The following is a 27,781-nucleotide window of genomic DNA, read 5'->3' on the forward strand; positions in this document are numbered from 1 at the left end:
AATCCAAGTGTATGAAAGTAACTTTTATGTAAGGTTGCTAGTGATTTGCAAATTATTCATTTTATTCTTGCAATGATTTGTGGAGAGGATTGAGGAGACACCATTGTGAGAATTACATTTTAGTAGCCTATGTTCTAGTACCTAGGCCTACTTTTTATAGATGACTAAATTAATGTGAAATATGCATAATCTGTCCTCGTAAAAACGGAGAAACTGAGATTGGGATTGTTATTGTGACTGTCCTGGGGTAATCCCCATTGTAGCGTTAGCCTGTAAAACTAGTTCCCATCCCCTTTCAGGTATGCTTCTACTATATGAAATGGAACAATCTGCACTCTTGTCTCAGATGATGAAACAGTGAAGCTGTGCATGGACTGATAATGGTGGATTGTATACCACAGAAAACACTTTCTCTTGCCTAAGGTAAAATAATTGTTCCACTCTTCATGGACATACTAATTCTATATCATAGACTAATAACATATATTATAAGATAACCTATAATATAGTTGTATTAATGATTATTATTGTGATAGACATGTGAATATGATACCATGATGAGGAAAGTGTGATTTGGATTTTTTGCTAAAAATGTATTAACAGGTCATCTTTTAATGGGCCATGGCACACCATGGAGGTGCGTCTGTTTTGGTGTTTCTGACCTTCCTAAGCAGCATAGACTCAATGGAGAACTGCACGAACAACACAGATTTTCCATCTTTGGTCAACTTTACTCAGATTCCCGGGCAGGGCACTGAAAAGTTTGTAGGTTCACTGGAGCCTTTGTACAATTTTGCAAGGGTCTTTTTGGAGGCAGTTCAGCCAAGCAAATTTCCATTAGGTAAATAACACCCTGTTTGTTACTATGGCTGACTGAAATGGAAGGTGCCTGCTCCTTAGTTATAGCCTACTCATGTTGATGTTTTTGGTCTTGCCTCACTTTGTTTTACATTATGCTGCACTAACAGCTAGTTGCACTGTGCCTTAAATGTTCCTTTTTTGTAAGTCACTTTGGATGAAAGCATCAGCTAAATGACTAAATATAAATATAAATGTTCTAGACTACAGTACTTGCACAAGTTAAGCTAGTATACACAAATTAATTTTTACATATGCTTACTAATTTATGGACATAAACCATAGACTGTAAAAAATAGACATAAACATATAGCCTACATATGATTCAAACAATCATGGTTATTCATGAGAATAAAATCAAGGAACTTTTCATTTTTATTTAGACCTATATAACTTGCTATAAAGATCATGCGAAATGACATGTAAATTAATCTTCCTTCTCAACCTTTTACAAAAAGTTAATTCTTGATCATTTCTGTTCCTTTCTTTCAATTGTCCTGACTTAAACTGAATTTGAATTATTTTTGGAATTAATGAGCACTTTTTAAATTAACACAGAGCTTGCCATTAATGCTTCAAGAAATGCACAGCTGAACACATCTTCGGTGAGTAACATTAGTTGATGATAATTTGATTTAAGCATATATGAAATATGCATTATTTATAAATGTTAATATGTATGCTAATTAATTCAATATCTGAAATGGGATATAAGGACAATTTGATAATACCAAAGAGATTCATTGATTGAAATGTAATCCCATAAGGATATGTTAAAGACACTGGAGAGTTCTTGGATATGCAGCATGTTTAGTGTTTAGTTTAGTTTAGTGTGCTAAGTGACATAATCGTTTTTTTTTTTTTTTTTTTTAAACAGCTTGTGGAATATGAGGCAGGTTATGTGGTCTGTCTCATACTGGCCATCCTCTATGTTCTCATAATGGCAGTTTGGGGTGGAGTGCTTGCTTGGAATTATTTCCGTCAGAAAAAGTTTCCGCCAAATAATCCCTCAACATCATCCTCAACATGGCCCTACACGGACATCACTGTGGCAACATGCCTTGCAGTTGTTGCCATTTTATTGTTGTAAGACATACATGACTTCAATAGTTTATTCCACTATTCTTTTCTCTCTTTCTCTCTCTGCTATATATGTTAATATGCAAATATGTTAAAACTTTTTAATGCAACACTGTTTTCGGAAGCTTTGACCCAGAGTGCTAGCAATCTAGATAGTTGACTATTTTTGTAGAGCCACAGCTTATTCTAGCTATGGACACATGGCTCGTTTGAAAGGTGAGACCTTAAGCTCTCAGTGAGTACAAACCATTTATCTCTACATGCCTCTGTTCCTGAGAAATGTGAAGTGTTGCCTCTAAAGTTTCCGGGAAGTGACCTAGCGAGACCTGGCAAAACGGTTTTAAAAAAGCTTTTGGCACTCAAAGTGTTAATGGTCATTTTTACAGTGATATTGGTATAAAGATATAAAGAGGACAGTAGACAAGTCTTATTTTTTCTATTAGTATTACATTTAGCTCTTTTGTAGAACTGGAGTGATTCTGGCCTTCACAACAAACGACAAGGTGCGTGAAAACATGAGACCCAGCTTGCATCAACTCATGATTGATATAAAAAAGGCTGATGAAATCTTCAAGGTGATCCCAGAGGTATGCTTTTCCGTGTACATATCCTACTGAACAAAGTCATTTGGAAAATGATTTCAGAGCCAAATTGAACCCCATAGTGTTATGATGCTTTATTCTAGAATATAAGAAGAGCTATTGATGAATTTTCCATTCCCAAAGGAGAGATCACCAAGACATTAAATGGTGAGTAAGCAAATACTGGTTCATAACATTTAAGCCCTCTGGTGTTTAGAGTTCACTGTGAGTTGACAGTTTGGAGGCTCTTTGTGTTTTGTTTTACAGGAACAGGAAATGTAATTGGTGAAACTCTCATCTCAACTTTTGGCAGAGATGTTCACGATGCTCTCTCTGCGCTATCGGTATCAATTCAAGGTGTGTCATTATGTACTCCTGTGTCAGTCGATCCACAGACACACACACATGATGACACAGGAATATGTGAAATAGTTCCTGTAGTATCATATGAATACAAGTTATTCTACATTTGTAGATGTCAGAGGGGCCTTAACCAACCTGGAGGAAATGGAAATTAAAAGAAAAGACCTACAGGCTCACCACGTAGACCTTCAACAAGGACTGCAAGCCATCCAGTCTCAAATTCAGAATATTAGAAATAGTTGTTCGACCTGTAATGTCCCAGATGCTAGCAACCTGGAAACAGTGGCTAACTACAACCAGGTGTGGTCTCTCTCTGTTTATGGGAATTGCACTATGGGTATCTATTGCACAGTATTTTGTTGTAATTTGCTTTCATTCTTTTTGTGTAGATCCCAAGTGTGCAACAACAACTTGACCAGCTGAATGAACTCTCTAGTATACTAGCAACAGATATTGTGAGAAAGGTATGTGAAACATCCACAAATATATAAATGCTATAGCAGAGACGGACATGCAAAAATGTCTTCTCATCTAAATGTTTGTGTGTTTCAGGGAAATATGTCCTTCTATTCTATTCCACAAACATGTAGCAGACAGCTAGAGCCAACAATAGCAGGTAGGCTCTTAATCTGAGAAACTCCTCTTCTCCATTTTAAAGTCTCTTACAATTCCCCTCTTAGTCTTTCTGCTACAGGCCTCACTTATTGTGTCCTTTTATTTACCATTGTAGAAATTGAAGAAGACTTGGAGAAATCTAAGGAGTATTTGAGAAATTGTAGTTGTCGGATTCCCACTTTGAAATCTCTTTCAAATTCAGTGTCAAGTGTCAGGCGAGCGGTGGATCAGTACTGGAAATATGTGGATTACTATGATTATGTCAGGTATGAAGTGTTTGGGTCATATTGACTGTGCACACAATTACCCCTTGGTGCTATTTTTGAGCATCAAGAGACATTTAGAAATATGTCTGCTCTCTTTTGCCCCCTATAGGTGGGCAGTGGCCATTGTATTTTGCACTCTGATTTTGATCATAGTGATTCTGATGATTGTCGCACTTTGCCTTGGATTGCCAATTGAATATTCTCCCACCCTCTACTCCTCCTTCACCAAAGATCGATTTAACCACACAGCTGTCTGCCTGCTCAGAAGGTGAGGTCATTTTCTGCCTCCAATACTGTATTCATCCGCCTTTGACACTCTGCTATATCTGTCCCTAATTCTTTGCCTTTTTGTTATTTGCAGTGCCACTGTGATGACCTTTGTCTTCTCCTGGCTGTTCCTCATCCTATTGGTCATCACCCTGTTCATTGGTGGAAATGCTTACACCCTCGGATGCCGTAGCTGGAATAGAGGGGAACTTTTTGAGGTGAGGAGAGAGCCATTATGAAGTGTTGTTCATGGTCTTGAATCAAGGCAGGCTTTTTTGGGTGTAAATATTTATCTACAACAGCATGGACTAATGAGAAATAAACTTTCTCTCATATGTTGTGAAGTTTTTTGACCAGAGCGAAAAGCCTATCATCCCAGGCTACAACACGTCCAATGAAATCAACTCCACTCAACTCACAAACGCCACCCAAGCTTTTAATGCCAGCCAAGAACTCAACATCACTCAAGGGATCTGCATCAAGACTTCCGTGATGTACCAGTGAGTTGCCACTCTTCCTCCATGCTTATGAGTAAGCCTAGCACACTCTGTGGGTGTGGCACTAACTAAAGTAAAAGTACTTAAGTTAAATAGTGAATTAAAGTAAATGGAAGGAGTATGATTTATTTGTGGCTTTTCTCTGTATAGCGGCTGTATGAAAGGAGAGTCTCTTTTCTACAGCATGCACATGCATGAAGTTTTCAACATGGATGCGTTTCTAAACGCCAGCAGGGTAGTACATGCTTTGTCTTCCAATTGCATATCAACTCCACCAAACGTGCATGAACAGTCCAAGTGCACACACCATACTCACCACACACAACACACACACACACACAACACTCACACCAGATATCAGCTCGACTTTTCTCGACTATTTACAAGACACTGTACTTGTCTAAAGTTGGTTGATTTCTCTCTCCTCAGTACCTAGGGGTATTTAATCAAAGCTTCCATACCCTGAATGTTAACCTTGGTAGTATCACTCTTCTACCTCGTGAAGGCAGACAGGCCTTGATCAAGTTCAAGAACAGCACACTGGGTCAGATTGATTATGATGCACTTCTAGACCTGGTTTGTATATAACTGTCACCCCATCATTATCCTCTTAAGCATTTTACTACTTTTATATCGATGAATGCTTATCAGAAAATCCTATTTTGTACATCTGTACACATTAAAGTTTATCATGTTTTAATTGTGCCCCTAAGCTGAGTCAACCTGTGGTGAGTACTGACCTCAATGATTTTGCTGATCAACTGGATGAGGCTGCACAACTGCAAGTGAGTTTTTGTGTCAGATCTGAACAAAAATCCATCACTGTGATATAGCTTATTTATTTTTAAATTTTGTGGCAATACATACTGTATATGAAGAGTTCAGATGCAAAACCCTTTAAATCCGTCTGACCACTTTTCTTTTAAATGAGCATTTAAATTCAGGCTCCTATAGGTTTTTGCCTATAAATCGATATTCCAGACCAGGAAGAGAGTGGTATTTAGTTGGTTTAGAAGTTAAATTATTTGATTAGCATATACTATGTGTGGAGAGCATCCCCTCACCATCTTTATCTCATTTTTGACATAGGTGGCATTTAGAGGCTTTTGCATCTGAACCCTTCATATTCACCCTTATTTTTTTCACATTACGCTTTCTGTTTTTGTATTTTAATTGAAAAAGGAAAATACAACAGTTAAGGAGGACTTGGAGAAAGTGGCAAAGATGACAAGAAATCTAACTGAGATTGTTGCACTTCAGGAATCAAACGCAGTGAGTTTCTTACTTTGTGATATCTGTGACAGACCACTGTGCAGGTTATATGTGATAAACACGACAGGACAAAAGACCTGCTGATGGATCTGCAAGGTGAAAAATGGTGTTTGAACTGTCTGACATGTTGCATTTGTTTATCAGAAAGCAATGAAAATCAGTGTCAACGCTGTGAAGACGATCAGTCAGCAGTATCAGGTACATAGTCTGACATCTGTCAGCAAGACTGTAAAAACAAGTTATGCATGCTAGCGTGCTGCTAATTCTCAATATTAACATGATTGGATAGACCCTTTCAAGAGAGTTCCATTATCAGCATCATAGTTGGCCCCACAAGACTTCCTTTTTAACATTCCATATGTTTTCTTAATGCAGAGGAAGTAGATTGGGACCCAAATAGAACGTTCAAGCATTGTTTTTGTTTTTATTGTTGAAAGGGTCTATACCCATAAGTAATGTGTATGTGCACTGTAGCCAGAGCGAAGTCAGACACATGAAGTGGGCTGAGTCAGGCCGATGTTAATAAAAGATAGATAGATCAGAATTTAACATTGGTTGCATGTGATTGGTTTATTCAAATTCAATTCACTGGAGGGGTCCCACCCATTTCATAGTCCCCGCCTTGATGTAGCTTCCCGCATCGCCGCCAAACTCGGGCCCATTAAAGGACAATTCCGGCGCAAAATGAACCTAGGTTAATAACACATGTGTACTGAGTTCGACCGTTCGCTGGGATTTGTTTTCATGCTAGTCGAATGTGACCAGTTTTATTGCAAACCGCTAATTAGCGTTTAACGCTAGCCTTCGGGGCACACGTACAGAAGAAAGAAATCGCTATTTCTATACCACTAACAAGGCTCAAAATAGCACCACACTTACACAGTAGCATAATGTAAACCGAAGCATTGACAACTTTGTAAGTGTACAGGCAGTTTATTAAAAAGAAACACATTACCGTTCACGTCTGGTTCACATAGGCCTACAGGCAGACGCCTTGGGAAAACAGACAAACTCTGGGATGTGAAGTGAATCTCGCGTGAAACGTTGTTGCCGAAAGAAAGGACTGTGCAAAAGAGAAGCACTGAACGCAACAGGAGACATAAGAGATGGCAGGTTATTTGAACGAATTTGAAGACATCGAGGATGAACCCTTATTGGACGTCGGAATATACCAAAGAAAAGCTGCGGGAGCTCTGTGAAAGGGCTATGAGAGAGAGAGCTACCTGTAGTCAATGCCGCACACAGCCTCGCACTTCTGGAAACTGTAGGCTACCTGCCGACATTGTGAAGCTATGGCCACCGAAGAGGAGTGCCAGTGCCTGTGTTGCATGGAGTGAGACCTGTTGCGTCGCGACCCCCAGTCTGAAGATTTCCCCTCATTGATAAACAGGGCTGTAGTTGAAACTTTGTTCCATGTCCCGAAAAGAAATTGGAGGCGGCAATCCATACCAGAGGGACCAGATGGACATCCACCAGTGTTGTATAAAGTACTAGAAAGCAATACTTGAGTAAAAGTACAAGTATCGCACTAGAAAAAGACTTTGGTAGAAGTGAAAGTTACCTTTTAGAATATTACTTAAGTAAAAGTCTTAAAGTATCTGATATATAATGTACTTAAGTATCAAAAGTAACTTTCTGATATTTAATGTACTTAATTATTTGAAGTAAAAGTAAAAAGTAAGCGGTTTTATTTTGAACTTTTATTGTGAACTTTATTTTGGCTTTCTTATAGTAAAGCATAAATCATATTCAGGGTTCCCATATCTTCTTAATCTCACTCATCAAATCAAAATCACATTATTTTCTAGGATTTTTCAGGCACAATTCTCTTAAGTTCAAAGAACAAACAGCATATTTTTAGAGCTGACATCAAAGAAAAAAACAGAAACAGAAATGTCACTTTTGTATGAACTTCAGGTAAAAATGAAAAATAAATAACTTATTTCTTAAAAAAAAAAGACCTGCTTGTAGGGAGAACATTTTGGTCATGTGGTATGAGCATTTCTAGGACTTACTCCCCAGGATCACCTGTAAGTATACTCATCTACTGTAAGTATAAGTATAAGTATATATACTTTTTTGATCCCGTGAGGGAAATTTGGTCTCTGCTTTTTACCCAATCGGTGAATTAGTGAAACACAAACAGCACTCCGTGAACACACAGTGAGGTGAAGCACACACTAATAGTTGAGCAGCCTCGGGAGGTGCCTTGCTCAAACTTTCAGCCGTGCCCACTGGTCGGGCTCGAACCGGCAGCCCTCCTTACAAGTCCAGAGTGCTAACCAGTGGGCCAATGCTGCCCCAGGTCCTCTTCTCACAAGGCCACCTATGTCCAGCTACTAATATGCCAGTCATTAGTTGAAACTGAAAAGGTGCCTGTTCATCTTCAAAAGAAGCTGGTTTTCAGTTACTGAAGTTTTTGCCCATTCCATAGTGGTGGAAATTGCATAAATTAAGCAACATTTCAGCTCTTACTATCCTGTCGTTTTTATTAGTACCATGGTTCAACAAATGTGTAAAAGGTTATATAACTAGATACCGCATAGCGTACAAAATATGACCGCCGCTCAGTCCTGTACATCCATTCCGCGAAAATAAATCACACTTTCACAATAATCACAATTTGTCTCCATCTTTTACTCCATCCCCACTCTTGAAACTTTTTTTGTGTATGCTTGTTTGGCATGCCTGAGTGTGTGTGTCTTGGCTGCACAGAAAGTAGCCTACTTGTGCTGAAAAGGTGAATAGATTGTAGAATAGCCAAAGAAGATGTAGCATTGTTATAAAACCTTTAAAATCTCTAAACAATCACAAGTAGGGCAGGTCATCACAGTTCATCCATTGCAACTGGATTGATGAAAGGTCACTTACACCTGTAGGCTACATTGTATTTGGGAAAAGCAAAAGGTATCAGCATAATGTTATTTATTTATTTATTTATTTATTTTTATGTATTTATAAACAAAAAACATCTCTGTAAGTTCCATGCCGTTTTCAACAGCTATCAAAACAAAGGTCATTTTTGGATGGATGGATTTTTGTGAATATTTCTTCTTCTACATAAGATTTTAGTCATCTTTAGTTCATGTAATACTTTATTGTCAATGCACAAATTAAGTAACAGTAGTCTGAAACGTTATTGTTAATGCACAAATTAAGTAACAGTAGTCTGAAACGAAATGCTGTTTTACATCTAACCAGTGGTGCAAATAACTGACATGTCCAAATGGGCCTTTTTTGATGAAATGCGCCGCTAGACTGTTCATACACATTTTAACAGGGCCAAAGTTGAAGAGCTTTTGTCCGTTATTGTTCGTGCAAATATAGGCTGATTCATGTTCCCTTGCATTGTGTAACTGAGGTCCATGGCTAGTCTGGCTTTCATCAGACCAAGCTCAATCTTTTAAGAAATCAAAAATAAATAGCGGGCAGATCAGGCTGGGTTCACCCAGCCTAGTCCATAGGCACCGGATATTGTTTAATTTTCAGATTGAGATATACACGCTCTGGCTATTCTAAATGCAAAAAATGCATTAGGAGTTATGACAAAACTGTAACTAACAAACTAGATACTAATAGAAAGCTGTTAGCTTCCCTAAGCTACAGGTAGGATTATAAGGTAGGCCTATTTACAACATAAATTGTCAATAGGCTATGCTGGCGACACAAATAAAATCTCCTTTGAAACCAATGGCTTACTTAACTTACAGTATCAAAGCGGACTTAAACTGCCATATCCTGGCGAAAAGTTGTAATAACATTCACGCAGTTCCATGAGTCAAGGCCCCGAGAGAATGAAGTAGCCACTTCTAAATGGGACCCACTACACAGTAGCTTAAGGTGTGTTTGCTAAATCAGCCATAATGAAATGAAGGTGTCATTGTTTGGATACTTCACACAACGTGCTTTTTAATTTCACAGACTACAACTACCAAGCTGTAATCAAAGCACATCGATTCCCTCTCTCACCCCTGCACGCACTTAAAACAAAATAAACAGGCGTCTCAGTCTCGCATGTATAGGCAAAACTGTATCAGACCGGTGTAGCGTTGGTAAATCTTCCATTGCACAGAATGATTTTGTAGCACGTGCAATAAATGACAGTCGAAGATACAAACAGTGCTGCTATCAATTTGCTTGGTATAACCGCATTTATAGTTTTCTACAAATGCAATCAATCAAATGGGCCTCCATCACTCAACCAACGCTAACGGTAACATTACCTAGGTCCTTATTGATATTACAAGATTAACGTACCTGCAGTAAAACCAAGCATGTCCGATAAACATCCTCACTTCATCCTCACTTACACTTCATGTGAACATCGTCCTGTCCTTGGGCTGTTAAGCTGCGGTAAATTACAGTCCTTGTAGGAAGTGTCCATTATTTTTCAACCCACTTTTAACTTCCAACAAAATTACGTCTCACTGCAACGATGCGCCATCTAGTGGACAAATGACTACTTATCGCCAATACTGAAAATGCAGCCATGATGATGATGATGAATATTTTGGCTTTCTTTTGATCCTATTGAATTTGTAATTATGTATCGGCCGTTCTAATACCGATAGTATGTGGGTGCCAGTGTGTGTGCATGTTTATATGTGTGCACCGCCATTTACAGGCCAATGAGTGTACAGTCACTAAATGTACACATAACCTAATTTTTAGCCCCCAAGGATGAAATTCTACGAAACTTGGCATACCCCAGACCCCAGAGAATGCCAGGTCAATCATACACATAAAATTTGGTGCAGTTCTGAACATCTTAACTGAAGATAGGCTGATTAAAGCAGAATAATATTGCATTTTCATTTTTGACCGGGGGGGGGGCAAATCACAAATGAGTGATTATGAGCCAGGTTGATGTGGGCCCTTGAGACCAACATACCATAAAAGATTCACAGAGAACTGTGTCTGCCCTACCCTCCTTTCGGGGGGTCCAATCCAGTGGGGGGGCTGCAGATCAAAACGAAAAACGATTGTTCCATGCTATCCATGTGGGGTTACATGCCCACCAAGTTTTGTGTACCCCGGTCTTTCAGTGTCCCGGGAATCCTTGTTGGTGTACGTCACTAAATGTACACATAAATTATTTTATTGTAAGGCCCCCCATGAACGAAAGTACACAAAACTTGGCATGCATTCAGAGGGTGTCATAATGATCCTACACTTTTAATTTCGTGCAGTTTTGACCTTGTCAGCCAGAGATATTGAGATGAAAACACCTAATTTTTTGCTTTTTAATTTTTAACTAGGTGGCGCTATACATGAAATAAGTGGTAATGGGATGGGTTGACATGCCCCCTTAAGACCAACATACAAAAAAAAGGTGGACCTCCTAGGCCCTACGGTTCTCGAGATATTCACAGAAAACTGTCTCCGGCCACCTACAGGCCAGTTGGTGTAATATAACAGAAATTCATTTATTGTGTGGCCCCCCATGAACAAAATTCCACGAAACTTGGCGTGCATTCAGAAGGTGTCAAAATGATCCTACACTTCCAATTTCTATGTTAGGTCACAGATACCTACAATTACAACACCTCATTTTTACTTTTTTGTGTTTAACTAGGTGGCGCTATACATGAAATTAGTGGTTATGGAATGGGTTGACATGGCCCCTTGAGATCAACATAAAAAAAAAAAGGTGGTCCTCCTAAACCTTCACGGTTCGAGATATTCACAGAAAACTGTGTCTGCCCTACCCTCCTTTCGGGGGTGCAGTCCAGCGTGGGGGCTACAGATCAAAACGAAAAACGATGGTTCCATGCTATCCATATGGGGTTACATGCCCACCAAGTTTTGTCTACCCGGTCTTTCAGTGTCCCGGGAATCATTGACGGAAATTTGGACAAAAAAAAAAAAAAAAAAAAAAAAAAAAAAAAAAAAAAAAAATCTGACTAAACCTATATGACCCGCCGCTTGGCTGCGCGGGGGTCATAATAATTCACTTCAACTAAGAAGTTAACAAAAATATTCCACTATTCCACAAGTTAACAAAAACAGAAAGAAAGAAAGAAAGAAAGAAATAAAGATAGAAAGCCTTTGAAATGTAGCCTATCCCACACTTCCACAGAGGCATTGAGCTAATGTTTAGGCTACATGTTTTTTTGCATAGGTAGGCTATATTGTTGTTTGGTGATTTAGCCTACTCCTTTACTACACCCTCTTCTGAGCAAACAAGGCATATAGGTTTATCATGTAGGGTAATTGCTCTTTCTTACATTAAATAACTTTAATTTATCCTGTCTACTTGTCCCTGTAGTCATGGCCTCCTCATCACTAATTTCGGGCTCATCATTTCCAGTGGTCGACTGGTTGATCTGCTGCTCAGTCTCTCCTGGCCTCTTTCTACCATCCATCCTTCCTGGCGCTTGTGTAGGGCCGGCTCGGCTATCCGTATCTGAGAAAACTTTTTGGAAAAGACGGGCTATATGGACCCAACCAAATATTTTTGGGAGGGGAGAACTCCCTCACGTAGTCTACAACCCATGCAGAGGCATTGCATTGGTGTCATGCACATAATTCGGAACGTGTCCTACTTTAAGAAAAGATAGACTAACGTGACAAATGTCAATATTTTTTTCCTCGACCGGCCCAAAAGTGAAGGGTCCCTCCCCAAACCTCCTTATTGCAGTCGCTTCACAGAAAGCTGCCAACAAAACATTTCTTCTGATTTTATGTTTTAGTAACGAAGTCTATGAGCGGGAGGAAGATGCTTAGTGGAAATATAGCGGAGTAAAAGTATACAGTTTAAAGTGAAAGTTGACATAAATTTAAATAGCGTATACAGTTTAAAGACATAAATTTAAATGGCAATCATTGAAATTTCTACTGAAGTACAGTAACGAAGTATATGTACTCCGTTACATTACAACACTGACATCCACTAAGTAAGTTCACTATAGAAGTTATGTTACATGGTATAGAACTATTATTATGACCGTTATAATGCTATTTAGCGGTTTGCAAAAAAACCATTGGACGGCAAAAAAATCCCAATGGAACGGCGGTCATATAGGTTTAGTCAGATTTTTTTTTTTCTTTTTCGCATGCCCAAATTTCCGTCAATGATTCCGGGACACTGAAAGACCGGGGTACACGAAACTTGGTGGGCATGTAACCCCACATGGATAGCATGGAACCATCGTTTTTCGTTTTGATCTGTAGCCCCCCCGCTGGACTGGACCCCCCGAATGGAGGGTAGGGCAGACACAGTTTTCTGTGAATATCTCGAAAACCGTAGGGTTTAGGAGGACCATTTTTTTGTATGTTGATCTCAAGGGGCCATGTCAACCCATTCCATAACCACTCATTTCATGTATAGCGCCACCTAGTTAAACACAAAAAAGTAAAAATGAGGTGTTGTAATTGAAGGTATCTGTGACCTAACATAGTCAAAACTGCACGAAATTGGAAGTGTAGGATCATTATGACACCCTCTGTATGCACGCCAAGTTTTGTGGAATTCCGTTCATGGGGGGGCCACACAATAAATTAATTTATGTTACTATACACCAACTGGCCTGTAGGTGGCGGAGACAGTTTTCTGTGAATATCTCGAGAACCGTAGGGACTAGGAGGTCCACCTTTTTTATGTATGTTGGTCTTAAGGGGCATGTTAACCCATCCCATTACCACTTATTTCATGTTTAGCTACCTAGTTAAAATTAAAAAGCAAAAATTAGGTGTTTTCATCACAATATCTCTGGCTGACAAGGTCAAAACTGCACGAAATTAAAAGTGTAGGATCATTATGACACCTTCGAATGCATGCCAAGTTTTGTGTACTTTTCGTTCATGGGGGCCTTACAATAAAATAATTTATGTGTACATTTAGTGGCGTACACCAACAAAGGATTCGGGACACTGAAAGACCCGGGGTACACAAAACTTGGTGGGCATGTACCCCACATGGATAGCATGGAACCGTCATTTTTCGTTTTGATCTGTAGCCCCCGCTGGACTGGACCCCCCGAAAGGAGGGTAGGGCAGACACAGTTCTCTGTGAATATCTTGAGAACTGTAGGGCCTAGGATGACCAATTTTTTTCCGTATGTTTGCCTCCAGGGGTCATGTTAACCCATTCCATGTGCACACATGTGCATAAACAGATACACACGCATACACATACATTTACAGTAATCATCACGTATGACACATACTCACACAGTAGACATATATGCGCATGCATGCACATGCACAAACACACATCGCAGGCAAACACACAAAGCACATACACACACACACACACACACCCACACACATAAACATAAACTTGTACCGCACACATGCACACAATTCAAGAATTTTTTCCCGTCATCTACTTCCTGAATTTTTGGTCATTGATACCGGGACACCGAACCACCCGGGTACATGAAATTTGGTGGGTATGTAGCCCCACTAGACTTTTACCTTAAAAATTTCATTTTAGTCCCCATCCCCGGTAAAAATGAAAATGCAATATTATTCTGCTTTAATCGCCCCTATCTTCAGTTAAGATGTTCAGAACTGCACCAAAATTGTATGTGTATGATTGACCTGGCATTCTCTGGGGGTATGCCAAGTTTTCGTAGAATTTCATTCATGGGGGTCTAAAAAATTAGGTTATGTGTACATTTAGTGACTGTACACTCATTGGCCTGTAAATGGCGGTCCACACATATACACATGCACACACACAGGCACCCACATACTATCGGTATTAGAACTGCCGATACATAATTACAAATTCAGTAGGATTAAAAAGAAAGCCAAAATAAATATTCATCATCATCATCATCATGGCTGCATTTTTCAGTATTGGCGATAAGTAGTCGTTTGTCCACTAGATGGCGCATCGTTGCAGTGAGACGTAATTTTGTTGGAAGTTAAAAGTGGGTTGGAAGAACAATGGACGCTTCCTACAAGGACTGTAATTTACCGAAGCGAACATCTAATAAGGATAGGACGATGTTCACATGAAGTGTAATTCCCATTTCTTCTTGAAGCCGAAATAAATCTGAGGATGTTTATCGGACATGCTTGGTTTTTACTGCAGGTACGTTAATCTTGTAATATCAATAAGGACCTAGGTAATGTTACCGTTAGCGTTGGTTGAGTGATGGAGGCCCATTTGATTGATTGCATTTGTAGAAAACTATAAATGCGGTTATACCATGCAAATTGATAGCAGCACTGTTTGTATCTTTCGACTGTCATTTATTGCATGTGCTACAAAATCATTCTGTGCAATGGAAGATTTACCAACGTTACACCGGTCTGATACAGTTTTGCCTATACATGCGTGAGACTGAGACGCCTGTTTATTTTGTTTTAAGTGCGTGCAGGGTGTGAGAGGGGAATCGATGTGCTTTGATTCCAGCTTGGCAGTTGTCGTCTGTGAAATTAAAAAGCACGTGTGTGTGAAGTATCCAAACAATGACACCTTCATTTCATTATGGCTGCTTTAGCAACACACCTTAAGCTACTGTGTAGTGGGTCCCATTTAGAAGTGGCTACTTCATTTCGCTTTCCTTGACTCATGGAGCTGCGTGAATGTTATTACAACATTCGCCCACGATATGGCAGTTTAAGTCCGCTTGATACTGTAAGGCGTAAGCCATTGGTTTCAAAGGAGATTTTTATTTATTATCGCCAGCATAGCCTATTGACAGTTTATGTTGTAAATAGGCCTACCTTATAATCCTACCTGTAGCTTAGGGAAGCTAACAGCTTTCTATTAGGATCTAGTTTGTTAGTTACCGTTTTGTCATAACTCCCTGATGCATTTTTGCATTTAGAATAGCCAGAACGTGTATATCTCAATCGGAAAATTAAACAATATCGGCTGCCTATGGACTAGGCTGGGTGAACCCAGTCTGATCTGCCCGCTATTTATTTTTTGATTTCTTAAAAGATTGAGCTTGGTCTGATGAAAGCCAGACTAGCCATGGACCTCAGTTACACAATGCAAGGGAACATGAATCAGCCTATATTTGCCGCGAACAATAACGGACAATAGCTCTTCAACTTTGGCCCGTTAAAATGTGTATGAACTGTCTAGCGACGCATTTCATCAAGGCCCATTTGGACATGTCAGTTATTTGCACCACTGGTTAGATGTAAAACAGCATTTCGTTTCAGACTACTGTTACTTAATTTGTGCATTAACAATAACGTTTCAGACTACTGTTACTTAATTTGTGCATTGACAATAAAGTATTACATGAACTAAAGATGACTAAAATCTTATGTAGAAGAAGAAACATCCATCCATCCAAAAATGACCTTTGTTTTTGATAGCTGTTGAAAACGGCATGGAACTGACAGAGATGTTTTTGTTTATAAATACATAATAAATAAATAAATAAATAAATAAATAAATAACATTATGCTGATACCTTTTGCTTTTCCCAAATACAATGTAGCCTACAGGTGTAAGTGACCTTTCATCAATCCAGTTGCAATGGATGAACTGTGATGAACTGCCCTACTTGTGATTGTTTAGAGATTTTAAAGGTTTTATAACAATGCTACATCTTCTTTGGCTATTCTACAATCTATTCACCTTTTCAGCACCAGTAGGCTACTTTCTGTGCAGCCGCACACACACACTCAGGCATGCCAAACAAGCATACACAAAAGTTTCAAGAGTGGGGGATGGAGTAAAATATGGAGACAAATTGAAGTGTGATTTATTTTCGCGGAACAGATGTCCAGGACTGAGCGGCGGTCATATTTTGTACCGCTATGCGGTACATCTAGTTAACCCCTAGGTTCATTTTGCGCCGGAATTGTCCTTTAAGTCTTAAATATCCATTAAGTTATAAAATAAGAACTGTAGAAATATATTTGCTGAGAGTATTTGTGATGTGATATGATTGATTCACCAGCAAATGTTTTCATGTAAACCAATCTGCACACCATCTTCATATAGGATATATGGAAGTAACAGTGTTAGTCACTTAGTGTGCCAGTGTGTTTGTGTTCTCTTCATGCACAGGGTAATGCAGATCGGGCCCTGAATAGCACCACCAAGACAGATGAAGCAATAATCTCACAGACTCCATACATTGTGGGCAATGTGAGTCTGGTCATCTGACAGCATCTGTCAACATCTGAAGAGTTCAGATACAAACCCCTCTAAATCTGTCTCACCACTTTTCTTTTAAATGAGCATTCTTGATCAGGCTCCTATATGTTTTTGATTACAAATCAATATTTCAGACCAGGAAGAGAGTGGTATTTAGCGAGTTTTGAAGCTAAATTATTTGATTAACATATACTATGTGTGGAGACCATTCACTCAACATTGTTATCTACTTTTTTATGGAGATGGCGTTTAAAGGCTTTTGCATCTGAACTCTTTATTTCATAACTGAGCCTTAATTCAAGTGTTACCTGTTTGTGCTATGTAGTACTATGCATTTGGGGATGGCAAGTTTCACTGTACTTCAGCAATGTTTTTGCTTTTCAGGTGTCACAGTGTGTGCTGAAGAAAGCAGAGCTCTATCTTTTAAAGTACCTTGCTTGGGTTCGCAATGCGGTGGGTGACAACTGTATGCGTATTAATGTTGTGGAGTTGTGGATTCTGACTTTACAAATGCTGGCCTTTGTTGCACATGGTTGTCTGTGTAAAAAACACTCCATCGTCTCAAGTTATCCATGAGTGTCAGAAAGTGCTGCATGAATTTAAGCCATCAGTGAGCTCTTTTGAACTGAATGTCAGTCACATTCATCATGCTTTTATTTGCATCAACAATCTGTACTATAACTTGTTTGAGATATACGACACAAAAGTAATTTTGCACAAAGTTGTTGTGTAATGGATGTGACTGATTCCTATTCTATGTGACAAGAATGTTTCTAGCTTTTTAAGACTGCTAGCTGTTTTAGAATGTTCACTGTTATGCAATCTGTGCCAGTATTTATAACCAAAGGCTTTTGGTTCCACGTCCATATATTTGTATGTCAGTCCGTATGTGGGTATGTTTCATTCTTCTGAAAGAGATATCTCACGAACGGCTTGAGACAAAGATAAGCTAAGATAAAGATAAGATCATACCTCACGTATATTCTATCCTTGTGAGCGTGGTATCTCAAGAATGCGTTGCGATGAGGTAAAAAAAATCACTTGGAATCAAGGATAAAGTTAATAGAGCTTAGTGGTCAAATGTCATGCTCTTGTGGACGCGACATGTCGTGAACTCCTAGAGGGAATTTATTCAAATTTGGCATACACATTCACTTGGATACGAGGATGCACTGATTAGATGTTATAGTACAAACATCTGTGCCACCTTGTGAGCAAGCTGTTAGGGGCCTATGTGAAGTGAACTGCTGATTGACATGATGATTGAAATGTTCCTATCTTTCTCAGGTCATAAATGAGATTTTGGATTGTAAATGGCTTCCTGTGTCAGTGGACAATATCTACAGAGCAGCATGTGTCCATATAATTGATCCTTGGGTAAGTGTGTGTGAGTGTAAATGTCATTTCTAAAAACTAAACATATACATACACAGAATGTTTTTTCCATCTTTGTTTCAAGCTGTGCCTGGTCTGTGTGTGTGTGTGTGTGTGTGTGTGTGCAGAATGCATTCTGGCTGGGTTTAGGTTGGTGTTGTGCATTCTTGGTCCTTGGGGTAATTCTCAGTATACACACGGCCAGGCACTGGCAGGCTGTGCCTAAGTCCCTCAGGTAACAATTTCCAACATTTGTTTTAATTTCAAGTCATGTACTGGAAACTGGATTCCAGTGATTAGATTCTAACAATGTAATTCTCTCTTCAATTAGCACTGTCACTTTTAAGGATTTTGATTATTGCCATGAAATAACTAAACCTGGCATGGGCCTAAAGGAAACTGAAGACTTTTACCATGAATATGGCAGGGATGACGACTACAAAGGCAAAGAATGTGAAGACACTTAAATGCTGTATTTAGTTTTGTCTGGAATCAGTTCAATTGTCTAGAACTTTTGTGCTATTGTCTAGTTAAGCAATATAGCACGAGTGAGAGTGGGGTTGGTCATGGATATTCCCAAGGGTGGTGTTCGGCCGTAGCCATGAGGCCGGACAATTGTTGTATAAACTAGATTAAATGATAATGTTGAAGGTTACTCTGTTGTTTGTTAGTTTCCTCTGGTGTTGGAATATTCTATACAAATAATTTAAATAAAGGGAATTTAAATTTAAAAGTGTGAGTTTAATTGTCAGAAAGTTTAACAAAAATGATACAGTGACACTGTGAACAACATAAAATTGTTTCCATACTGTGAACAATAAAGGACAAACTTTAAAAGAGACCGCTTGCTGAAAAATGCATGGTGAACCTCTTCTCATTAACTTTTGTCTTGCTGTTGTCTTACTTTTACTGATCAGGGTACCTTCAAGCCATCTTTATAAGCTCCTGCCAGCTGTCTAGCTTTATCTTTGCATTCACTCACTAATGTGGCCCAATACTGTACATTTAGCAGGTTCAAGTAGGCCAAGTTTTTGTTCAGAAGGGGCCAACACTTACCCTGTGTCCCTAACTACAAACTCACTTGTGGGAACCTAATCACGGAATCTATATTGTTTTCTTTGGATCTTATTTAATCAAAATCACTCGGTTGGAGGTAGTGGCTTACAACTGGAGTATATGCAATCACAGCAAAAACTGAGCCAGAAACGGAGTTTAGAGCCAGTATACAGATACAGTGGTGTCCATGTGAAGAAGTTAAAATGTTTTCCTGTGCAACTAGGTTAGGCTGCTAGCCTAGAAATCTAGACGCACCCTAGCGGCGGCAAATTAATTTGCTCAGCCTGTACGTCTAGTATCAAACCATAGAGATTTCTATTGGCTGACGCCGTGGACGTCATCCAATCACAGCGCTCTATTTTGTTAGAGAGTCTTAAGGCAGGCTTAACAGAAAGACGACAGTCCTGTGACGGTAGCAACAAGGAAGGTGGCTATGGTGAACAAAGAGCAGTTGTTTGAATCGGCGTTGGCGTCAACTTTGGAGGAGTTGGACTTGTGCTTTTCTTTGAAAGTTGAGCAACACAATGCACTTACAGGAGAAGTTTCCAAAGATAATTACAGATTCCAAAAATAATTCTGTGGAAATGCATGGATTCCAGTTGCTGCTACTGGAAGAAACTGGAATCCATGCATTTCCACTGAATTATTTTTGGAATCTGATCCCTTTATCATACCTGTTCATTCTTACTTAATTTCGACTTATCGTGACTAAATTCAAGATGGCTGCAAACGCTAAACTTTGTGAAGATACTGTCTGCATAAATCGTCTTGTAAGTAAACTACCAGTGCTTTTTCAAAGTTCTCAATGTCTCGTTTTAAATGTCAGGGCCCTCGGAAGTCTACCAATGAAGTGTGGAGATACATTGAGCCTCGTAAATGGTGTAAAACAGTGATTCATTTGCATGGCTAGCCCGATGCCGAAGCACCACCATTGAAAAAGCTGTTGGTAGCATCGGCTAACTAGCGCCAGATTTTGGAGTGCAGGGGACAAGCCGAGATGGGCTATGAGACATACGTTCACTCTCGGTATCATGTTTCAACACACTTTAGGTCAATATCACACTGGAATTCTCCTTTAAGTCATTCCTTTCGAAGAAGGATGTATTTGCCGTTTTTCCGACCGGATACGGTAAAAGTTTACTTCCCCGTTCACTGTTTTCATCGCTCTGGCCACGTCATCCTGCTCTTTGTTCTGATTGGTCGTAGCGCTGGCTGCAATAGCATGCCTAGGCAGTTTGAAAGACAATTCTCTGCCCGCACCTTGGATTAAGCGAGGAGAATGGTTCGATTCCAGACTATACATTTCAATGATATAGGATGGCCTGCCAGGCTATTAGGCTGCAGCAGTGGTTCTCAAACTGTGGGGCGGGCCCCACTAGTGGGGAATAGAGACATGGCAGATGGGCTGCGGTGAAGTGGAGGAATTATTATGACCGCCGCTAGCGAAGTGGTCATATAGGGATTGTCAAAGTTTTTTTTTTTTTTTTTCGTCATCTACTTCCTGAATTTTTGGTCAACGATACCCGGGACACCGAACCACCGGGGCACATGAAATTTGGTGGGTATCTAGCCCCACTAGACTTTTACGGAAAAATTTAGTTTGGTCCCCAGGGGCCACTCCCACCCTGCGCTGGGCCCCCCGAAACCCAAAAAATGCAGTTTTTCCTAAATAACTACCTGAACCGTGGCACCGAGGATGAAGAAATTTTTATGGTATGTTGGTTTCAAGGGCCCACATCAACCTAGCCCATAATCACTCATTTGTGATTTGCACCCCCCACCCCGGTAAAAAATGAAAATGCAATATCATTCTGCTTTAATCGCCCCTCTCTTCAGTTAAGATGTTCAGAACTGCACCAAATTTTATGTGTATGATTAACCTGACATTCTCTGGGGGTATGCCAAGTTTCGTAGAATTTCATCCACGGGGGTCTAAAAGGTCTAAGTTATGTGTACATTACATTATGTGTACATTTAGTGACTGTACACTCATTGGCTTGTAGATGGTGGTGCACACATATACACACGCACACACACACACAGGTACGCACATACCATCAGTAATCGGCAATTACAACGGCCGATACATAATTACAAATTCAGTAGGATTAAAGGAAAACCAAATATTCATCATAATAATAATTTGCCTGCATTTCCAGTATTGGCGTCACGTAATCGTTTGTCCACCAGATGGCGCATCGTTGCAGTGAGACGTAATTTTGTTGGAAATTAATCTAAAGTGGGTTGGAAAGACACTACGCTTCCTACAAGGACAAGACTGTAGTTTACAGCAGAGAACGTCTAATAAGGGTAGGATGATTTCTGCATGATATGTAATTGCCATTTCTTCTTGAAGCCGAAATAAATCTGCAAATGTTTATCGGACATGTTTGGTTTTTACTGCAGGTAGGCTACGTTAATCTTAAATTAGCCTATATCAATAGCCTAGAGTAGGTAAAATAATGTTACCGTTAGCATTGGTTGAGTGATGGAGGCAAATTTGATTATTGATGTATATGTAGAAAACCATAAATGATAACAGCACTAATTGCATCTTTCGACTGTCATCTCATTTGCTTATAACCATAGGCTACTAACAGGAGCTAGTGAGTTAGCCACAACACGTTTGCTACGTGATGGTTTTCTAATGGAAAATATATATAGGCCTAGGCTACCTGAAAGATAACGATGCATCCTAAACACCAGGCTGGGACATTTAGCTCAAAGTCTCAAAAAGCATCTGTCAACGTTCATTCCCAAACACCCATATAGGCTACTTCAATCCTCTATTTTCAAAAGTGATTCAAGTAAGGAAGAGCATGGCTCAAAGTAAAGTAACTAGGACTGAAACTACATAAATTCGTCAAAGTGAATAATTTGTGTCAACTCGCCGCAATTTAGATTTATTAACGCACCCGTGATCTACATCTCCATTTAAACCAAATGTTTTAGAGCGCACGTTGAGAGATGTATCCAGGGCAGGGCTGTACCTACACATATTTGTTGCACGTGCTACAAAAATCATTCTTTGCGATGGATGAGTACAAACATTACACCGGTCCAATACAGTTTTGCCTATGGCTATACCGTGAGACTGAGGCGTTTTTTGTTTGTTCCAAGTGCGTGTTTAGGGTGTGATAGGGGAGTCGATGTGCTTTGATTCCAGCTTGGTAGTAGTAGTCTATGCGATTAAAAAACACGTGTGTGTGAAGTATCTAAACAATGATAACGCTTTCATTATGGCTGCTTTAGCCCTAGTGCTATACCTTGAGCTACTGTACAGTGCTGGGTTCCATTTAGAAGTGTCGCTTTCCGTGATTCACACAGCTGCGTGAAATGTATTACTACTGATATGCAAAACTATTAACTTTTCGCCAAGAGGTGGCAGCTTATGTCCGCTTCATACTGTAAGCCATTGGTTCCCAAAGGAGATTTTATTTGGGTCGCCAGCATAGCCTAGTGACAATTTATGTTGTGTAATAGGCCATAGCATATAGCCTATTTTTATGAACATATCGGTTTGTCGGATTTTCATATTTTTTTTTTCTTTTTTTTTTTTTTTTTTTTTTTTTCTTTTTAGATGTCCAAATTTCCGTCAATGATTTCCGGGACACTGAAAGACCGGGTAGACAAACTTGGTGGGCATGTAACCCATATGGATAGTATGGAACCATCGTTTTTCGTTTTGATCTGTAGCCCCCACGCTGGACTGCACCCCCAAAGGAGGGTAGGGCAGACCAGTTTTCTGTGAATATCTCGAGAACCGTAAGGTTTAGGAGGACCACCTTTTTTGTATGTTGATCTCAGGGGCCATGTCAACCCATTCCATAACCACTAATTTCATGTATAGCGCCACCTAGTTAAACACAAAAAGTAAAAATGAGGTGTTGTAATTGTAGGTATCTGTGACCTAACATAGTCAAAACTGCACGAAATTGGAAGTGTAGGATCATTTTGACACCTTCTGAATGCACGAGTTTCGTGGAATTTTGTTCATGGGGGGCCACACAATAAATGAATTTCTGTTATATTACACCAACTGGCCTGTAGGTGGCCGGAGACAGTTTTCAGAATATCTCGAACCGTAGGGCCTAGGAGGTCCAATCTTTTTTATGTATGTTGGTCTTAAGGGCATGTCAACCCATCCCATTACCACTTATTTCATGTATAGCGCCACCTAGTTAAAAATTAAAAAGCAAAAAATTAGGTGTTTTCATCACAATATCTCTGGCTGACAATGTCAAAACTGCACGAAATTAAAAAGTGTAGGATCATTATGACACCCTCCTGAATGCATGCCAAGTTTTGTGGATGTCTCAATTACAAAAATAAACAATATAACCATGGACTAGGCTGGGTGAACTCAGCCTGATCTGCGGCGATTCCTTTTTTGATTTCTTAAAAGATTGAGCTTGGTCTGGCGAAAGCCAGACTAACCATGAACCTCATAGTTGCAAAATGCAAAGGGAACAATCAGCATATTATTTGCACAAACAATAGCGGACAGTGGCTCTTCAACTTGGCCCGTCCACCTAAAATGTGTATTAGTCTATAGCGCGCATGTCAACCCATCCCATTACCACTTATTTCATGTATAGCGCCACCTAGTTAAACACAAAAAGTAAAAATGAGGTGTTGTAATTGTAGGTATCTGTGACCTAACATAGTCAAAACTGCACGAAATTGGAAGTGTAGGATCATTTTGACACCTTCTGAATGCACGCCAAGTTTCGTGGAATTTTGTTCATGGGGCCACAATAAATGAATTTCTGTTATATTACACCAACTGGCCTGTAGGTGGCTGAGACAGTTTTCTGTGAATATCTCGAGAACCGTAGGGCCTAGGAGGTCCACCTTTTATGTATGTTGGTCTTAAGGGGGCATGTCAACCCATCCCATTACCACTTATTTCATGTATAGCGTTCATGTATAGCGCCACCTAGTTAAACACATAAAAGTAAAAATGAGGTGTTGTAATTGAAGGTATCTGTGACCTAACATAGTCAAAACTGCACGAAATTGGAAGTGTAGGATCATTTTGACACCTTCTGAATGCACGCCAAGTTTCGTGGAATTTTGTTCATGGGGCCACAATAAATGAATTTCTGTTATATTACACCAACTGGCCTGTAGGTGGCTGAGACAGTTTTCTGTGAATATCTCGAGAACCGTAGGGCCTAGGAGGTCCACCTTTTATGTATGTTGGTCTTAAGGGGGCATGTCAACCCATCCCATTACCACTTATTTCATGTATAGCGCCACCTAGTTAAACACAATAAAAGTAAAAATGAGGTGTTGTAATTGAAGGTATCTGTGACCTAACATAGTCAAAACTGCACGAAATTGGAAGTGTAGGATCATTTTGACACCTTCTGAATGCACGCCAAGTTTCGTGGAATTTTGTTCATGAGGCCACAATAAATGAATTTCTGTTATATTACACCAACTGGCCTGTAGGTGGCTGAGACAGTTTTCTGTGAATATCTCGAGAACCGTAGGGCCTAGGAGGTCCACCTTTTATGTATGTTGGTCTTAAGGGGGCATGTCAACCCATCCCATTACCACTTATTTCATGTATAGCGCCACCTAGTTAAACACAAAAAAGTAAAAATGAGGTGTTGTAATTGAAGGTATCTGTGACCTAACATAGTCAAAACTGCACGAAATTGGAAGTGTAGGATCATTTTGACACCTTCTGAATGCACGCCAAGTTTCGTGGAATTTTGTTCATGAGGCCACAATAAATGAATTTCTGTTATATTACACCAACTGGCCTGTAGGTGGCTGAGACAGTTTTCTGTGAATATCTCGAGAACCGTAGGGCCTAGGAGGTCCACCTTTTTTGTATGTTGGTCTTAAGGGGGCATGTCAACCCATCCCATTACCACTTATTTCATGTATAGCGCCACCTAGTTAAACACAAAAAAGTAAAAATGAGGTGTTGTAATTGAAGGTATCTGTGACCTAACATAGTCAAAACTGCACGAAATTGGAAGTGTAGGATCATTTTGACACCTTCTGAATGCACGCCAAGTTTCGTGGAATTTTGTTCATGGGGCCACAATAAATGAATTTCTGTTATATTACACCAACTGGCCTGTAGGTGGCTGAGACAGTTTTCTGTGAATATCTCGAGAACCGTAGGGCCTAGGAGGTCCACCTTTTATGTATGTTGGTCTTAAGGGGGCATGTCAACCCATCCCATTCATGTATAGCGCCACCTAGTTAAACACAAAAAGTAAAAATGAGGTGTTGTAATTGTAGGTATCTGTGACCTAACATAGTCAAAACTGCACGAAATTGGAAGTGTAGGATCATTTTGACACCTTCTGAATGCACGCCAAGTTTCGTGGAATTTTGTTCATGGGGCCACAATAAATGAATTTCTGTTATATTACACCAACTGGCCTGTAGGTGGCTGAGACAGTTTTCTGTGAATATCTCGAGAACCGTAGGGCCTAGGAGGTCCACCTTTTATGTATGTTGGTCTTAAGGGGGCATGTCAACCCATCCCATTACCACTTATTTCATGTATATTTGTGCATTGACAATAAAGCTGAATATCATATGAACTAGATGACTAAACTTATGCATATGTAGAAGAAGAAATTCAAAAAATCCATGACATGACCTCTTTTATTGATAGCTGTTGAAAACTGCATGGAACTGACAGGGATTGTTTTGTTTTATAATAAATAAATAAATATATTATGCTGCTACCTTCTGCTTTTCCCAAATACAATGTAGCCTACAGGTGTACCTTTCATCAGTCCAGTGGCAATGGATGGACTGTGATGAACTGCCCTACTTGTGATTGTTTAGATATTTTAAAGGTTTTATAACAATGCTACAAATTTTTTGGCAAGTGCTACAAATCTATTCACCTTTGCAGCGCCAGTAGGCTACTTTGTGTGCGGCCTGCAAACACACATTCCAAACAAGCATACACAAAAGTTTCAAGAGTGGGGGATGGAGTAGAAGATGGAGACAAATTCATTAATATGATTTATTTTCGTGGAATGGATGTACAGGACTGAGCGGCGGTCATATTTTGTACCGCTATGCGGTACATCTAGTTTTTAAAAAATGTTGTGCCCATTATTAACAATGCCTTTCTTTTTTGACAAGGAAGATCATAGATTCAAAACAAAATAATCACACACAATAAAATAGGAGTCATAAGCAGACCGACATTTGAATTAAGGACGCTTGCAAATTCCACTCTTGTTAGATGTCATCAAAACTTTCTCTGAAGCTTCTGGTCTCCACCTGAATATAAAAAGATGTGAGCTTCTGTCCATAAAAGAGTGCTCTGTGCTCTCTGTTCATGTGAGAGATCAAATTACAGGTATTACAATTGCCAAAAACCAAAAGACTAGATCTGCTTCAAATTTTAACCTGATTATTATTAAAACACAAAAAAGCTAAACTCATGGTTACAAAGGGATTTGTCTATGAGAGGCCGAGTGCTTCTCTCAAAAGCTGATGGCATTTCTAGACTCACTTACAGTGCTCTTGCCTTGGCTGTTGACAGTGCTCTAATGAAAAAAATAGATTAAACTTTATATGGAAGCATGCACTATATAAAAAATACTGTTGTAATGAATTCTAACCACTGTGGGGGTATGAACTTCTTAGATTTCACAACACTTAATAACACATTTAAAGTGAACTGGATCAGACAATTCATGAATAACCCAACTCTCTTCAAGACATCACAACATAAATAGGAAAATTAGAGCATTATTCCAAAAAGACATTGTTACTGTTCTTATATTATCCCTTTCTGGAATAGTGTTACAAATAATATACCATGGAGAGAAGTTTCGTCATTGCCTTTCAAGTATTTTGTTACTAACAAAATAAGAGAAGTTTCATTTAAACTAATTCACAAAATCTACCCAAGATCATTTCTTAAGAGATAGGCCTACAAACAAGATATTGAGACAACCTGTTCTTTCTGCAATATTTCTATGGAGAGTGTACAGCATCTATTTTGGAACTGTCCTCATACAGCTACGTTTTGGAGTAATGTTCAAAGATTCATACACACTGGTATTTCTTTCTGTTTTAAGGATGTGTTCCCGGCGCAGTGAGCTGCCTGCATCAACAGTGGCGCTCGGGGAGCAGTGAGGGGTTGCTCAAGTGCCTTGCTCAAGAGCACTTCAGCCGTGCCTACTGGTTGGGGTTCGAACCAGGTCCGAAGTGCTAACCAGTAGGCCACGGTTGCCCTAATAGGTTTTATCATAAACCTATTAGGCCTATTCTTGCTTGCAAAGTTTCATATACATAAATGCAAGTGGTGGTAAACCTTATTTCCCTGCCTTCTTGATCGACTTGATCGACAATTATATTATATATATAAAAAACAACATCAATAGATTGGGGAGCTGGGTATATGAAGTGCTTGACTTGAGAAGTCAGTGTGTCTACTCCGAATCACCAGGTGGCAGTATTTATATTGGAAACGCACAT

The 27,781-nt window shown here is 39.5% G+C and overlaps 1 protein-coding gene across 2 annotated transcripts; it reads left to right on the top strand.

Moving 5' to 3' along the window:
- Positions 1-299: 299 nt before the first annotated feature.
- On the top strand, positions 300-19,131 carry LOC125294472 (prominin-2-like). 2 transcript variants are annotated; one of them, XM_048243259.1, is made up of 24 exons: positions 300-423; positions 604-841; positions 1,417-1,463; positions 1,736-1,944; positions 2,405-2,525; positions 2,624-2,687; positions 2,787-2,876; positions 2,995-3,182; positions 3,272-3,346; positions 3,435-3,498; positions 3,613-3,763; positions 3,873-4,031; positions 4,125-4,248; positions 4,376-4,530; positions 4,678-4,762; positions 4,957-5,103; positions 5,241-5,312; positions 5,710-5,799; positions 5,944-5,997; positions 16,787-16,867; positions 17,261-17,329; positions 18,164-18,253; positions 18,379-18,485; positions 18,582-19,131. In XM_048243259.1, exons 2-24 carry the CDS (start codon positions 622-624, stop codon positions 18,715-18,717), a joined length of 2,598 nt encoding a protein of 865 aa, XP_048099216.1. In that variant the 5' UTR covers positions 300-423; positions 604-621; the 3' UTR covers positions 18,718-19,131. The 2 variants fall into 2 exon arrangements, with proteins under 2 accessions (XP_048099216.1, XP_048099218.1); XM_048243261.1 differs by having other exon boundaries at positions 304-423; positions 2,603-2,687.
- Positions 19,132-27,781: the final 8,650 nt, after the last annotated feature.

This window comes from Alosa alosa, chromosome 5, assembly GCF_017589495.1.
Source record: "Alosa alosa isolate M-15738 ecotype Scorff River chromosome 5, AALO_Geno_1.1, whole genome shotgun sequence".
NCBI lineage: Eukaryota > Metazoa > Chordata > Actinopteri > Clupeiformes > Clupeidae > Alosa > Alosa alosa.